Source organism: Pelodiscus sinensis, chromosome 5 (assembly GCF_049634645.1).
Source record: "Pelodiscus sinensis isolate JC-2024 chromosome 5, ASM4963464v1, whole genome shotgun sequence".
Lineage (NCBI taxonomy): Eukaryota > Metazoa > Chordata > Testudines > Trionychidae > Pelodiscus > Pelodiscus sinensis.
Window position 1 is genome coordinate 44,253,086 of NC_134715.1, and position 16,718 is coordinate 44,269,803.

Consider the following 16,718-nt stretch of genomic DNA (forward strand, 5'->3'; position numbering starts at 1 on the left):
CAGGGATGAAACAGTTCATGAACCAATCTTCAAAAAGTACAAGTGTCATCCAGGCTTTTTTATTAGCGCAATAATGGACTTGTAAAGTAGCCTTGCTGATATTCTTGAAGGCTCTAGAGTTTTCAGAGTGCTAAATCAAGAGGGGTTTCAATTTATAACAAGACTGTTTGAAAGCCTTAGAACCAGGCATAGTTTTGTTTTCCTTATGTATGTAGATACATTTGGGCATTTTCTTCCAAAAGAGACCTGTCTCATCGACATTAAAGATCTGTTCTGGCAAATAATTTCCCTCTTTTATCAGCTTATCCAATTCTTCTATGAAAGGTTCTGCTGCTTTCGAATCAGCACTCGCTGCCTCCCCACTTAATTTCACATTGTGAAAGTTTGCACGAATCTTGAAACGGTTGAACCAAGTTTGGTCACAGTCATACCCATCCTTTTTCTTTAAGTCTTCAAAAAGACTACGAGCCTTAGTTCGTATCGTCATGAGGCTTAACAGCTTGCATTTTTCAATTTGGTCTTCCATCCAAAGCACTAAGAGTTTTTCCATTTGCAGGATGGGACCTGCTCTTTTCTTTGTTAGAATTTTTGATTTAATAGGTGCAGACCCTTTCACAGCTTCACGAATGCGATCACTGTCCTATATAATGGTGCTTTTAGTGGATTTCGATAGCCCTAAATTACGTGACATGAATGATAGTTTGACCCCCTTCGTATTGTCTCACTATTGCTATTTTCTGTTCCAAATCAATAGCTTTTCTCTTTCTTTTCTCACCACCCTTATCAATAGCCCTTTTCCTGTTACTTGCCATGATGGCCACAAGCAAACACCAAAAATACTGCAAAGGCAACATATGAGGGAATGAAACGTAAACACGCTGCCCAACCAAAAAACATACAAACACAATGTGCTACAGCGAGGTTGGTCATAAGTGAGGATGGTTGTAAGTCGAGGTGTTCGTAAGTTGGGGACCAGCTGTAGGCTGAAGATGGAGGAAGATGGGTTGATAGACTAAAACTAAATCCAGAGGACCCCCTCTTGTGTGATTCATATTCTTTTCAAGGGAAGGTTAGCTGCCTTGCCAGATGAGATGACTGATGGATGTATTGCTAAGAGTAAGATTGATGGTGTTGCTGCTCACTCATAGAATGACATCTCTTTGGGGCCACAGGTGTAAAAATCTCAAAAGTCACTTAGAAATCCTCATCAATATGTAAAGTCTTGTAATATTTGTGTAAAAAACAAAAACTGGCCAACAAGTGGTAAGGTCTGCATGGTCCAAATTTTGTAACTACAAGGCCCTAGTCTTCATAACAACTGAATGAAATATCCTGCCACATCCACAGCTTACTGTAATAATTTGGCTAATAAATTTTGTAATATATTCTATTAACTTACCCGCAAATTTTGACATGAAATCCCTCATTATAAATTTACATTTAGGTAAGAATGCTTGATGGTCAGCAACATGAATCCATAGTAAGGAAGTTGAATATTTTTCTCTCCCTCTCAAATCTAACCTTTAACACTGTCTTTAGTTATAGATTTATTCTTCTCCTGCAATAGTCTCTCCCTCTCAAATCTAACCCCACAATGTGTCATCACAACCCCACAATTTAAGCAGTGGATGTGAGGGGAAAAAAACCACACAGAACCCTGACTGGGGATACAATATCTTTCATCAGAATGCTTACCAGTGGACATTAAAGACATTAGGATATTCCCCAGAGATTTGGCAGGCTCCGTTACTGCTTCATTTGTAGGGACAGGGATTCTCACAATATCTAAGGATTGCAGAATATTCACTAATATATGGATGTTCTCTTGAACAAAACCTGCATAGCTAAGGATGCTGCCATTAATCGCAGGTAGTCATGAAAAAGATTTAAAATCGTCTGGTACCAGAGCTGAAGACTAGCATAATCTGGTGAAGGAAGCAGAACCATCAAAATCTTTTGTGTTGCAGCACATCTAATTGCACCCAAGGGTTTAGGTTGTACAAAGTCACAGCTAGCCCCTACAATGGACTGCCGCAACTGAGACGGCTTGACCCTAGCCCCAGACTTGCTGTGACTGGGACAACCCAGTCCTGAACCTAGTCATGGCTAGGTGGCCTGTCGCCAGCTCAAATCTGCTGGGATAGGAGAGGGGCACCTATCCTACTGCCCCAGCCCTGGAACTGGCACAATGGGAAAAGATGCCTTCCCCCAAGCCCAGGTGCTGCTATGAGAAATGGAAGGAGTCCCCCTTTTCTTGCAGTAGCCCCAGAACACCTTCTTTCACAGCAAACCCCTTAACCAAAGCCTGCCCAATAGCCTGCACTACCAGTCATAGTCCTCACACCACTGCACTCCAATTTTCCGCTGCAGTCCTAAACCCCTCATCTCTGGCGCCAGTCAGAACCCCCACCCCCCAAGCCCCGGTTCCTTCCCTATACTCAGAACCCCTTGGCCCCACCCCACCCAATTAATTTTGTTATGATCACCATATGAGGTGATGAGTCACACACCACCTCCATATTGGTGCACATAAGATTTATTCCACTGAAGGATAGGAAAAATTAGAGGGAACAGTGGTTATTACCTATCCTATATTGTACATACCAACCAATACAGGTTATACCTTCTTTAACCAGGACTCTCTGGTCCAGCAACATCTGTGATCCAGCAGGACCAGGGATGTTTCTGGACCACAGAGCCCAGGTATAGGGAGGTTGGGCCATGGGGCAGGAAGGGGCATGAAGATTCAGCCAGGAGCCACGGTGTGGAGGGAGCAGCAGGTAGCTCAGGCCCCTGAGGATAGGCATAGCAAAGGCCCGGATAGCAAAATTGTGGCACTGGCAGTGGCACAGCTGTGGCCCCAGCAGTGGAGGCCACAGAGCTCTATCCCTGGCTGCGGAGCTCCGACCCCTGTGGCAGCCACAGCTGGGCAGGGTGGGGCTAGGCTGGAGTCCTAGCTGGGGGCAGCAGGACAGCATGGGCTGTGTTGGGAGGAACCTCCCCTGATCTGGGAGGAACCTCCCCTCGTTCAGGTCCTGTGGGTGCTGGATGAGGGAGGTCCACCCTGTAGTTTCGTGTCCCCCAAACACCACAAATGAAAAACCATGGATATTATTTGTGGTAAAGCCAGTTTATTAGGTTGCTGGGATTGTGCCTCTGGTTTGTTTATTAAAAACAAACAAAATAAAGACTTTATTTTGGTAGAATGAAAATACATACACAAAACATTCAATACCTAGATATCCTTTCTGACAATGGAACATTAATTACTACAGCAAGCTAGGAAGAATATTGGATCCTGAATTAAAGATTACAATGTCTCTAGGATATGAATATCAAAACATGCTTGGTGCTGAAAAGACTAGATTACATAGCTAAACATTATTTCATGTTGTTATGATTCAGGGCCTTTATTTACAAATTGTAAGTAATTTGCTCAAATAAAATTTGATAGATTCCCAGCTGCTTATTATGAGAGCTGAACATTTATATTGTTTACATAATTTACTGCCTTTCTCTCAGAGGCCTGAGAATATTTAGAATATTAAAAAATAAAAAAATTAAGATTATTAAGTTTGTTGAAATACTGTAATACTATACAAACACTTTAGATCAATCCTTTGAAAGAGGATTAAGAATATGAGTGAAAAAATAAAATCCTCTAAGAGGACTGTAAACCATAGTTATTTGTAGTACTACAAATATATTTAAAATCAATCCCTTTTTAAAAATCATTTAAGCTCCTAGTACAGTAATTCCTCATTTAACACGGTAGATAACATGATCATTTTCTGAAACGTAAGTGAAAATGTGTTATGCGGGGTCAATTTTCCCATTGAAAATAATGGAAAAGCTGGGGGTTGCATTTCAAGTGGTGGTGTCAAAGTCAATTTTCTGTTGGTGCTGAGTCGTCAACGTCAACATTAGACGATGTACTGTACAGTACAGTAAAACTCCCAATAGGGCATCAGCTGGAACCCAGAAGTGCGCCGGGGCTGCTAAGAGCCGCATGCGCACTCATGGCTCTAGCTTGCACTAGTTAGCAGCAGGGACCAGAACATAAGGTTAGTGGAGAAAGGGGACTGGGTTATGGCAGGGAGGGGAGGTGTTTGGCTCTGGGGAAGGGAAGGGGAGGAGAGAGGAGGGGGATTGCGTTGGGAGTACAGTACGCCCTGCGACGGATCTGCCGAGACCAGCACTGCATCCGGCAACAGGGGGTCGCCAGGGAACGGTGCGGTGAGCGGCGAACCCTCCGTTGCTTTGCAGAGAGGCGGGGGAAGCCCCGCGCAGCTGTCAGCAACAGGGCCAGTCATGTTATTCAAAAACAGGGACAGTCATGTTATTCAAAAAACGTTCCCTCAAAAAATTCATGCTATTGTGAAAAAGTATTAAGCAGGCATGCATTAAACAAGTAATTACTGTAAATCAAATTCTACTTAAGGTTAGAAACAGATGAGTTCCTCTTTTCAAGTATTGCACAAATAAAATTGTCACAGTTGTGGCTTTACAAAAAATAATTTGCTTAAAAATAATTTAAAAAAAATCTTAAAAATCCTTAATCTCCTCATGATTAGGCCAGATTATTCTAGGTTTAGAAAGATCTAAGCCAGTACATTTTCTTCTTCACCAATGTAGAATTTAATAGAATAATTACTCTCTTTATTACTCGTAGTTTGGTTAATATAATTATCTTGCTTCAGTTATCTAATTACCAGGGCTCGACAAATAGTGTAATCTACTCGCCTGTGACAAGTAGATTACACCCCGGAAGAGCCGGCATGGAGCGATCTGCACATGCGCAGAACGATCTGCGCATGCGCACAGCGCAGAACAGCGCAGCTGGCGAGCCCTGCTAATTACCATAACATGGCCACAAGGAAAATAGATGATAAAGTTCTAAAACAGTGTTCTTGGTTAGTTTTCAGTCAATATTCTACAGCATACATATTATAAGCAGAGTTCCTCATTTTTAATTTTTTTTTCTTTGAAGGTACAAATCAAAGCAAGCTACTGTTAGATTGTATATACATGTTATACGTTAAATTAAGTTATGGCTTACATTCCCTTTTGATGTAACCATGCAGTTACGTGCAGTCCAGAATTCTTTCCAATATGAAAAATGACCTTCAAATAAGCATACAAAAAACTGAAATGAAATGGTTGCAATACTTTCTATAGTTTTGTCAGGTCCCCTGATGTTTTAATCATGGATGTTGGACCTCCTCATGATCAAAGTTAATAGCCGAGTTAAGAGGGAGAAGAGGATTTAAAAACAAAACTAAAAAACAACCAAACCTACTTCATCTTATTTTTGCAGAAGAGCTCTAAAGGACTACCCAAGCAGGATTTAACCTGAAGATCTATTAAGTAAATCTGTTTGGGGCTGAAAAAAATGAAATGGTAGGTCTTCTCCATATTTAATTTATATGATTCTGTATTTAAAGAATTTCAAGTTTCTCTGTTCTGTAAAGAGAAAAAGAGATCATTTCATTATTATGTACGTGGGCATAAACTGAATGCAATCATGGAAGTTTGTTGCCAAGTTCAATTACACAGAATATCTACTTTCATATTCTCCTGGCAAAAACCAGTTTAATACCATTAAAACAATGGCCTTGACATTTTCAAAAGCTAAGGCACAGGTTTGTATGTGGCAACTGGACACCAGAACCAGCACTGTTTCCAAGCATTTCAGTCCCTAGAACACACAAATTTTCTCTTCATTCAAATTACTTTCAGATTATTTTATCAAAACAAAACGCAAGTTAGTATTTGTCTTTTAGCCTTGCTCAAGTTTTAGATTACTGGAGTGCATGTATTTACCGTGGGATACACAATTCGGAAACAATATACGTTCTTACGTGATCCAAGTAAAGAAATTTTATTTAGGTTGGAAGTTGTCCTGAGAATTATGACTACTGATATTAGCTTGCCACCAGACATGTACAATACAAGACACAATTATGCTACTTTAAGAGGGGAACATGCTGCACAGAGTGATAGTTCTTATTCCACAACTATTCATTTGTTGTGTGAAGCTGAACTTTTTCCACTGGAATCACAGAAGCAACAAGATTTCATGTGTTGTTAATGCATAACATTCTCCAGCCCCAATTAACTTCCACTGTGATTTAGCTCTCCCCGCTATTGTGCAGCATATGACTGAATTAAGATTAGAAACCTGGATCCTCTCAAATCCCATCCCTGTGCTATATCCAAACAACTCTATATAGAGTGACACATGTGGGATACAAACTACAAATAATTTATCAAATTGTATGCTTTAAACTACTATTTGAGGACAAGGAGAATTTGTGGATTCTCTCCCCTTTGCCGTGTATGAATAGTCAGGATTTGAGGTGGGATGGCAAACTACTGAGATCAATGGTGTTCCCCCCATTCACATTTTAGGTTGATTTCATTCATTGCCCTCTTTTCACAGCACATATCTATACCTATAGCTGCCTGGAGATGCAGTGAAACTGGCTTTGTCTACATTTCTGAGTTTAAAGTGGTGAGGCAGCACTTCAATGTGGCAGTGTGGTCACGACACCTGCACTGGGAGCCTGTTTACAAAGGCACTTTACAGCACTGTAACTTGCTGTGCTCGAGAGGTATGTGTGTGTTTTTTCACGCCCTGAGTGAGAAAGTTACAGCGCAGTGAAGTGTCAGTGCAGACAAGCCCTAAAGTCTTCTGTGTCATTATCCAAAATGCCCACGAAACCAGCATTTCATAAACACTCATCCTCTATTAAGCCAAAGATGGGAATCCTCTGGCTACTCCAAAACTCTGGCATAATGTGGAAGGATCAACAAAATGCTAACCAAAAATAAATAAACTAGATTATTAACAATACGATGGAAATGCTTTCAATAAACAAGTAACTTAAGTGAATTAGCTGTGCTAAACCTTCATTAGAAAGGATTTTTCTGCCTATGTACAGCGAAGCTTCAGTTATTGAGATAGAACAAAGTGCAGAGATACAAGAGTGGCACATCTACACAAGAAACACACATTAAAGTGCCAAAGAGATCATACATGATTGCTACTAAAACTCGAACTCTGCCAAGATCATACTTTTAGAGTATTTGCAAACAAGAAAAGGTGATAACTGCATAATTGTGATCTAACACCAGCAAGTCATGGCAGGTTTTGGCTCAGGCTTTAAATATATCTTATTGTTATCTGGGGGTTGACTAAGCATTAATGGCTTGTGACTCTTCAACTTATGAGCCAGTGTCATAAATATGGCTTCCACATGGTCATTGTCATTGGGGTTTTTAGCAGAGGTTTCAAACAATGGCATACTGTGAGTATCAGCAAACTTCTGAGCCAAGTCTGTAGGCACCTGAATAGCACTTCTCAGGTCACATTTATTTCCAACAAGAATCCGTGGTATATCACTGGCAAGCAAGTGCTGTTTGCATTCTTCAATCCATGATGGCAGACTATGAAAACTAGCAATGTTGGTCATATCATACACAAACACAACGGCGTGTACATTCCTATAGTAGTGCTGCACCATGCTCTTTCTGAAGCGCTCTTGTCCTGCTGTATCCCACAGCTGGATCTGAAAGGGCAAAAAGGAACAAAGAAAACACAAGCAGAACTGTTTTCAATTCATGTTGGACAAAGACATAAATAATTCTAAACTATGAAAACTAGGGATGCTAAATTTCAAGTAATTGACTCACTGAATGCTATTAATCTATAGGGCTGTTGCTACATTTCAAAGGCAAAAGCACTGTGGAGAGCACGAGGCCAGCAGGGCAGTCCCCTGCTAGCCCCGTGCTCCCCATGACGTTTCAAAGAGGCAGCGCAGCATGGAGCCTGGGGTCTAGACCCAGGCAGCGTTACTGCTTTGAAGTACCCCATCTTTCCCCCCCATTGCTGCCTCTTTCTGATGGGGGAGGAGGGAGAAGCGACTAGTCAACTAGCCTGTCGACTATCCGATAAGCATTTGATTATCAGATAGTCGACTAGTCATTCACATTCCTAATGAAAACCACATAGTTTAGTTCTTGATGAACAAGCTACCACAGTTTTTGAAGGTTACAAAATGTTATGGCAAATACAGTTCACACAGCTGCCTGATCATAATAAAAGATATAAAAAAATTGTGAATTTAGCTTGATCACCACTACAGATTTTTGTAAGACTTTACTGGCATTGATATTTTGTAAAAATCTTACACAAGAAATCTGCAGTAATAAAAAGCCTTTATTTGAAGCAGCAACAAATATACCTCTCAGAGAACACTCATTTTGGTGAAGAGGGTTTCTTCTGTACAGGCAGTCCCCAGGTTACTTACAAGATAGGGACTGTAGGTTTGTTCTTAAGTTGAATCTGTATGTAAGTCGGAACTGGCGTCAGCCGCTACTGAAACTGATCAGTTTCAACCACGGCTGAATCTGGATGCCAGTTCTGACTTACATACAGAATCAACTTAAGAAACCCAGGCGTCCCCAAGTCAGCTGCTGCTGAAACTGATCAGCAGCTGATTCCAGGAAGCCTGGGGCAGAGCAACTCTGCCTCGGGCTTCCTGTAGTCAGCCACTGGTCAGTTTCAGCAGCGGCTGACTTGGGGATGCCTGGGGCAGAGAAGCTGGGGTGCTGCTGGGTTGCTACAGTAGCGTGGCTCCTCCGCGCTACTGGAGCAACCCAGCAGCACCCCAGCTGCTCTGCCCCAGGCGTCCTGATTCAGCCGCTGCTGAAACTGACCAGCAGCGGCTGAATCAAGACGCCTGGGGCAGAGCAGCTGGGGTGCTGCCCAGTTGGTCTGGAGCGGCGCTGTGGGACCAACCCAGCAGCCCCCAGCTGCTCTACCCCAGGAATAGGCAAGAAAAGCCTGGTCTGCTGGGGGGGGGGGGGCACTAGCTGAACCACCCCCCCAGCAGACCAGGGAGACCGGGGTGGCAGGACTGCCCAAGTCCTCCACGGCTTTGCTCCGTCTCCCTGGTCTGCTGACCTGGGAGACCCGGAGCAAAGCCGCAGAGCACGCAGGCAGCGGGACAGTTCAGGCGCGCCACGGCTGTCCCACTGCTGGCGAGCTCCGAGGCTTTGCTCCCCATCTCCCTGGTCTGCTGGTCAGACCAGGGAGACGGGGAGCAAAGACGCGGAGCATGCCCGCAGCGGGACAGCCCAAGCGCGCCTGGGCTGTCCCGCTGCGGGCATGCTCCAAGGCTTTGCTCCTGTCCCCCGGTCTGCTGGGGGGGGTCCAGCAGCTTTGCTGGATCCCCCCAGCAGACCAGGGAGACAGGGAGAAGCTTTTCTCGCCCCGGAGGACACGGGTGGCGACCCGCCACCCGTGAGCTCCAGGGCAAGAAAAGCCCCGTTCATAAGTGCGGATCCGACGTAAGTCGGATCCGTGTAAGTCGGGGACTGCCTGTACTGACAGTACAGAGCTGGTCAGAGGAAAGAGCTCTACATCAGACATACTTCTGTACCTACAACCTTCTCAATAACTGAACAGGTAACATTTTCAAGGTATCGCCTTCAGGAAATTTGGTGTTTTCAAAGTTGGGCATGTATAAAGACAAGTTATCCACAATGGCAGATTACAGATAACTAGTCAAGCTATACAGTTAATATGTCATTCCCTCTCCCCCCTCTTTTGGAACAAGTTCCCCACCATGTTGATCTACAACATGGATGGGGAACCTACAGTCTGAGGGCTGGATGTGGCCCCTGGTTTACCTCTATCTGGCTCCCCAGGCTCAGGGCTTCCCCGCCCCAGCATTGGGGAGCCCATGGTGGTGCTCCAGCCCTCTGCCACCCCACTTGTCTGCAGCCCCTGACCGATTTTCTGTGGGTCTCCAGCCCCCCAACACAAAAAAATTTCCTCACCCCTAGTCTACAATGGAAGCTGACTTCCTCTTTGCTCTATAGTTGGAATTTCTATTTTGAACCTTGGTTGTTTACTTTGTCCACTTGATAGTACTTTTGTAAGATTTGTTTTTCTTTTGCAGATGTCTTTCACATAGCAATAAGAGAAAGAAAAATTTAAAAATAGGAAGATGCAACCATAAATCATGAAATTTGGCAGAGTGATTTAGGTGCAGGTGTAGCGCTGGAAACCTTTTAATTTGTCTTTAGTTGACACAGCATTGCTTTTTAAAATGTCCATAAAATGCTTTTTAGAAGTAAGAGTTTGGTTGTGCACTAAGTAGGACTCTTAAGATATGTATTAGCTTTGGAATATACGGCTTTGAGGCTATTGAATTGAGCATAAATGAGAGATCACTTGATATCTGTCACATTTTATGCTGTTACTTTAGTGTTTCTCTTAACCGCTTTCCTGATATATGCACCGTATTCTTGGAAAGGAATACTGTATTGCAATTAGCACCCAAATTAAATGCAAGAAAGCTATTTTTAAAATTTCATTTTCCTTCTCCCTCCATTTCCCAACTATTATAGTGATTTGCAATTAAGGCTGAGAGAGAAGAACAAGGGTCCTTCCAGATCTTTTGAAAGGAACTGGATAAATCATGAGATTAGATCATCAGATTTACACCTCTAATACTAGCTTCATTTATTAAACGAATGTAAGGACCAAGATGTTGGGTAGGATGTCTATTCAGAGGTCTACAAGTCGTCATGTTAAGTCCATTCCCTAAAGAAAAAGTACCAGTATCATTATAGGCAGATAAGATTTCCCAGCACTTTCCATTAGGAAACTGTTTGTAGCTACTTATAATTTTGCCAATGTTTAGCTACTAGGGCTGAAATTTTCCGTGTCAGTTGACTCAGGATGAATTTTTTGAAAAATGTCAACTAAAATTATTCAAAAGGTTTCTGAGAATGAGACTAGTGAAAAATATTTTGTCCCTGTTACCCCCCAAAAAAAACCCTGCCCCCCAAAAAACCCAAACCCACGCACCTTATAACCATACCATTGAGAAGCTCTAGTATCGCCATGCTTTGGAATAGAGACAGGAAGTTTGGAGGAAGACGGGGAGGGGCTTCCCCAGGTATGAGGGATGTGCATTTTCCCATTTCTGGAAAGTCACCCAAAATTGGCCAACTTATAAATCTCCAAAAAATTACAAGCATCACATGCTCAGCAGAGATGTGTAAAGCTTTGCTGGTTAATTCTTCCAAGATTCTAGCTGCATTAGGGATGTAAAATCCCACTTAGCTGGGTAATTGCTGAAACTATGTTTAATGGATTAAAGCAGGGCGGGTAGGGGGCTGCCTCTGCAGCTGCCCCTGGCAGCATCTTCATGGGCCTGGGAGTCAGCAGCTCTGCGTGGGGAGCCTAGCAGGGCTGGAGCAGACCTCCACTCCTGGCTCAACTGCAGGAGGGCGGCCCGCTCCTAGGTACAGGTTAACCACTAAGGGTTATGCTTACCAGGTAACTGTTCAACTGGTTACTTAACATCATCCCTAATCTAGGGATGTTAGACAGCGGGTAACAGAACAGTCATAATGCATGAATTCTTAGAGGTTAATCAACTACTCTATAGTCCCAGGGGTGGGGCTAGAAGCTAGTGCGCTCTGGCCCCTCTCCTGGGGAGCCCCCTGACATCCTGCACTGCTGCCTCCGTACCAGAGGTAGTAGCCTGGGGTGCCATGTGGGAGTCGGTTCATGAGGGGAGCCAGTTTACAAACTAGCTCCCCTCACAGACCAGCTGCCTGCCTCTGGTACTCTACCTTCCTCGCTCCTCAACTCCTTGCCCCAGGTCACACCCCACCCTCCCAGGCCCAGGTCACAACCCAAACTCTCTGCACCTTCCCCCAAACCCAGGTCACCACCCAAACTCTTGCACCTCTCCACCCCAAGTCACAACTCCCTTTTAGATGCTGTACCCCCTCTTTCTCTCCTTTCCTAGGTCAAAAATCTACTCCTGCACCCTATCCCCTCCCAGCCTATGCACCCCAATCCTTTACCCCAGCTCACAACCTCTTCCTTCATCCAAACTGCCTCTCAGACCCCCACTTTCTTTCCTGCACTCCAATCCTCTATCCCAAGCTCCCTTCTGCACCCAACCTCCGTCCCAGACTCCACAAGTCCTCCATAGAAAAGTGTGGCCCTTGACCACTCACCAAAATCTTGGAGTGCCCCCTGCATCAAAAATTATTGCCCACCATTGAGTAAGAGCCCTACATGGATACATAATTATTTCAGGTATTTGTCTGCACTACATTTTGCTTTGCAAATCAGTGAGGTTCTCTGAGGTATGCGATTTGATTTATGGGATTTTCTCCATTTTATTTCATTTATGTCATTATTTACCTCAATATAAGTCAACTAAAAAAAAGTGTTAAGACAAGGGGTTTCTACTGCCCTAATCAAATAGATGAGAAGTAAAAATTCAGAAGACCCTGATGACATAGGGCTTCATGTGTTATACACATGAAAGCTGCTGCTTCAAAAATACCTAAAAGACATTAGTCTCAATACAAAACTTAAGATAAACACTGGCTGCCCATGTATTCTTTTAAATTCCAGGTTTTAAAAAAAAACCTATAGAAGACAAGTGTGCTTGAGTTACTACCAGTGACACAGCATTTCCAGAGCTGCAAAGGAAGTGTTCTGTGCATGAGTAGCCAGCAGAACACCAGTCATTCAGCTATTTGGAGGAGGGGGAGAAGAACAGCACAGAATAAGGGGAGAGTAATACACAATCCCTTCCAGAGCTACAAGGGAAGATATCTATGCTTAGCAATAGGGATGTGAAGGACTAGTTGACAGGCTAGTTAACTAGTGGCTTCCCCTGCTCCTTGCTGCCTCTATCAGAAAGAAGCAGAAAGCGGGGCGGGGTTGGAGAGGTAGAAGCAGAGAGGGTACGTCAAAGCACCAGCATGCGGAGCCTGGGGCAAGCACCCTGTGGAGCCCGGGATCATCATGGGACTCCCCCACTGACCCCGGGGCTCCATGTGGCTCTACCACTTTGAAATGCCAAGTGGAGCCTGATGCTGGGCTCCCTGTGGTATTTCAAAGCGTCAGCACCACACAGAGCCTGGTGTTAGCAGGGGAGTCCCCAGCTGATCCCAGGCTCCACGCAGTGCTCTCTCCTTTGAAGTGTAGCAAAAGTCCTACAGCTATTGCTATATTTTCAAGGCGGAGGTGTCCTATCGATTAATCAAATAGTCGATGCAAAATGCATCGATTAGTCAATTACTCACAATATAACATCCCTACTTAGCAATTCCTCCAAGGCACAGTAGAACAGTAGCCATGTGTACTTTACCAGAGCTTTGCAAAGCACTTCTACTATGGATACAGCTTATACCCATGGGCTACGTCTACATTTAACGGAAAAGTTTTCCGTTAAAAGCATTTTCGGAAAAGCGCATCTACATTGGCAGGACGCTTTTCCGCAAAAGCACCTTTTGTGGAAAAGCGTTCGTGGCCAATCTAGACGTGCTTTTCCGCAAAAAAGCCCCGATGGCCATTTTTGCGATCGGGGCTTTTTTGCAGAAAACGAATCTCTGCTGTCTACACTGGCCCTTTTGCGCAAAAGTTTTTCGGAAAAAGACTTTTGCCCGAATGGGAGCAGCATAGTATTTCCACTAAAGCACTGACAATCTTACATGAGATCGTCAGTGCTTTTGCGGAAATTCAAGCAGCCAGTGTAGACAGCTGGCAAGTTTTTCCGCAAAAGCAGATGATTTTGTGGAAAATCTTGCCAGTCTAGACACAGCCATGGTGTCCAACAAGTTCTGAAGCAGTAATCACTGTAGTGGCTACTGCTTTGGCAAACTAGCCAGACTCAACTGGCTAAATAGCGACATGTGGTTAGCAGCTAGTGTGTTGGACCCCACAGGCTTATATAATTAAAACTGTGTTACTAGCATATCCTACTTCCCCTCAGTGAGGCACACAATAATGGTAAAAGTGCAAGTCTTGATGGTACAACTGTGTCTGGGGATGTCTAGGGATGTAAATTCCTGTTTAACTGGTTAACCGGTTAAAAATGATGATTAACCGGTTAACCAATTAAATAGGAGAGGTGAGGGAGGGAGCACCCCCTGCCCGCACCTCAAGCAGGGGCTCCTTTAGCCTGACAATGGCAGCCCCTTCCTGCAATGAGCCCAGGCATGCCCTTGTCTGTGGCGGCCCTGAGGGGCTGAAGCAGCCCCCTGCCCACAGCAGGCAGGGAGTATGTAACTGTATGAGTCAGTGGGTTTTCTGTAGAGGGTGGTGTCTAATATTCCATTGTTGATTTGCACTGTGATGTTCAGGAAATGGATCTCTCCCCACCATCAACCTCACCCTGGACCATTCTACACGAGAGATCCATTTCCTGGACACCACAGTACAAATCAACAATGGAATATTAGACACCACCCTCTACAGAAAACCCACTGACTCATACAGTTACCTACATGCTTCCAGCTCCCATCCAGCACGCACCATATGATCCATCATCTATAGCCAAGCCCTTTGATACAACCGCATCTACTCTAATCCCATTGACAGAGACCAGAAACTTAAGGACCTCTACCAAGCATTTATAAACCTCAACTACCCACCCGGAGAAATAAAAAAGCAAATTGAAAGAGCCAGACGAATACCTAGAAACCATCTACTTCAAGACAGACCCAAGAAAACCAACAATAGAACACCACTTGTCATCACCTACAGCCCCCAACTTAAACCTGACCAACACATTATCAAAAAACTACAGCCTATACTGGACAGGATACTAAACTCCAAGAGGCTCTGGGAGACAGACCCATAGTCTCCTATAGACAACCACCTACCTCAAGATGATTCTTACCAACAATCACAGGACATACCACACTAATACCAACCCTGGTACCTTCCCTTGCAACAAACCCCGTTGCCAGCTTTGTCTACATATTCATTCTGCTGATACCATTATTGGACCTAACCAAGTGAGTTATAAGATCAAGAATACATATTCCTGCGCATCCAGAAATATAGTTTATGCTATCATGTGCCGAAAGTGTCCGTCTGCTTTGTACATTGGACAAACGTCTCAGACACTTCGCCAAAGGATCAATGCCCACAAAACAGATATTAGACAGGATCACAAAGAAAAAACAGTTTCTTGCCATTTCAACCAGAAAGGACACTGTCTCAACGACTTAATTACCTGCATCCTGCTTCAGAAGCCTTTTAAATCTGCACTTGAATGACAGTTCAGAGGATTCCCTTTCATGCTAAAATTCGACACTGTACGCATGGGTCTCAACAAAGACCCCAGTTATCTTACCCATTACAAAGATAGCTTCCCCAATTATCACCTCTAATACCATTAGCTCACAGACATTTACCTTCCCCTTGTCTCCCGCATCGTCCTTCTGTTCTGAAATGTGATTTGTCCTTTTCATATGTGTTCATTTTTTTAATTGTATCCTTTGGTATATATGGTTGTGACTATTTTCTTCCACTATTTGATCTGAGGAAGTGGGTCTGGCCCACGAAAGCTCATCATCTAATAAACCATCTTGTTAGTCTTTAAAGTGCTACATAGTTCTAATACTGACAAGCATTGTGCACAAAACTGTGAAACAGGTGTGGCCAAACCAAATATGGTCCCCTGAAGTTTGCTATGGAGATGTGACCCGGTAGTTCCTGGGACTACGGATCCCAGCATGCAAGAGTCCAGCATAACAACTGCACAGGCAGGGGTCCCCCCATACCTGCTCGGCAGCCCCTTTGCACCGAGGGAAGGCAGCTCCTATTTATCAATTCATGGGCGATGGGTGTGCCCGGCCATGGAGCCGCGCACGCGCCTCTCGCTGCCCGACGCGCTAGTTCCCACGGGAGCCGGGGCTGAGATTTCACCAGCCGGTTTCCCCCCAATGGTCGTGACACCCATCCCGGCAGCAACCGCCGCCACTCAGGCCCTGAAGCCCGCGTGGCAGGAGGGAAACGGGGTGTCAGGGCCGGGGGTAGCGGGTCCCGCGCCGGGGGGAGGCGAGCCCGGGAGCAGCGCCGAGCACAGCAGGGCGCGGGCCCGGCAGTACCTTGATGCGCTCCCCGTCGATGGCGACGGCGCGCTCGCGGAAGTCCACGCCGATGGTGGCCTCCGTGCGCTCCGGGAAGCGGCCGGCGCAGAAGCGGTAGGTCAGGCACGTTTTGCCCACGTTCGAGTCCCCGATCACGATGATCTTGAAGATGCGGGAGCGCGCGGGGGGCAGCCCGCCGGGGCCCACGCTGGAGTAGCTCAGCTCCAGCGAAGAGTCCAGCTCGGACGCCGCCTCCATCCTCCCCCTCCCGAGGGCCCGGACGGAAGGGATCGGGCACGGAGGCCCCTCCCTGCCGCGCGCGCCCGTTAGCGTCCGCCGCGGCTCCTCACGGGCGCGTGCTCATTGCCGCTCAACCGTCTCCTCTCGCAACCCCGGCCAGGGCAGGGATGGAAACAACTGCAGCGCCCGCCACGTACAGTCGTTTGTCCCGCCTCCTTCCCGCTCAGCTTAGGTCTCTGATTGGCGGGTTTACGAGACTTCCCGGCGACTCTCCCTCAAGGCACACAACTGTTGTTTTAGAAATATCGCGAGAAGTGGGATCAGGCGTAGGGCGCTACCGGCCCCTTCCCCGAGAGTGGGTAGCGTAATAGCGGCGCTGATGGACTCTGAGCGTGATTGGACAGACGTGGCCCCGCCCCACAACCACAGGACCGCGTCCTCCTCATTCACCCCTGGCGGTACCGCCCATCGGCCGGTGGCCCCTCCTTTTGCCCCGCCCCTTGCCCCGGGCTGAGCGTTCGAGGCAGGGCTGCTCGCTAGAGCGGCCGCGT

At 45.5% G+C, this 16,718-nt stretch overlaps 1 protein-coding gene across 1 annotated transcript; it reads right to left on the bottom strand.

Moving 5' to 3' along the window:
• Positions 1–3,111: 3,111 nt before the first annotated feature.
• Positions 3,112–16,467, bottom strand: RAB33B (RAB33B, member RAS oncogene family). The gene is made up of 2 exons (XM_075929930.1): positions 15,946–16,467; positions 3,112–7,571 (listed from the first exon to the last, which is right to left on the bottom strand). Exons 1-2 carry the CDS (start codon positions 16,183–16,185, stop codon positions 7,128–7,130), a joined length of 684 nt encoding a protein of 227 aa, XP_075786045.1. The 5' UTR covers positions 16,186–16,467; the 3' UTR covers positions 3,112–7,127.
• Between the last annotated feature and the right edge of the window lie 251 nt (positions 16,468–16,718).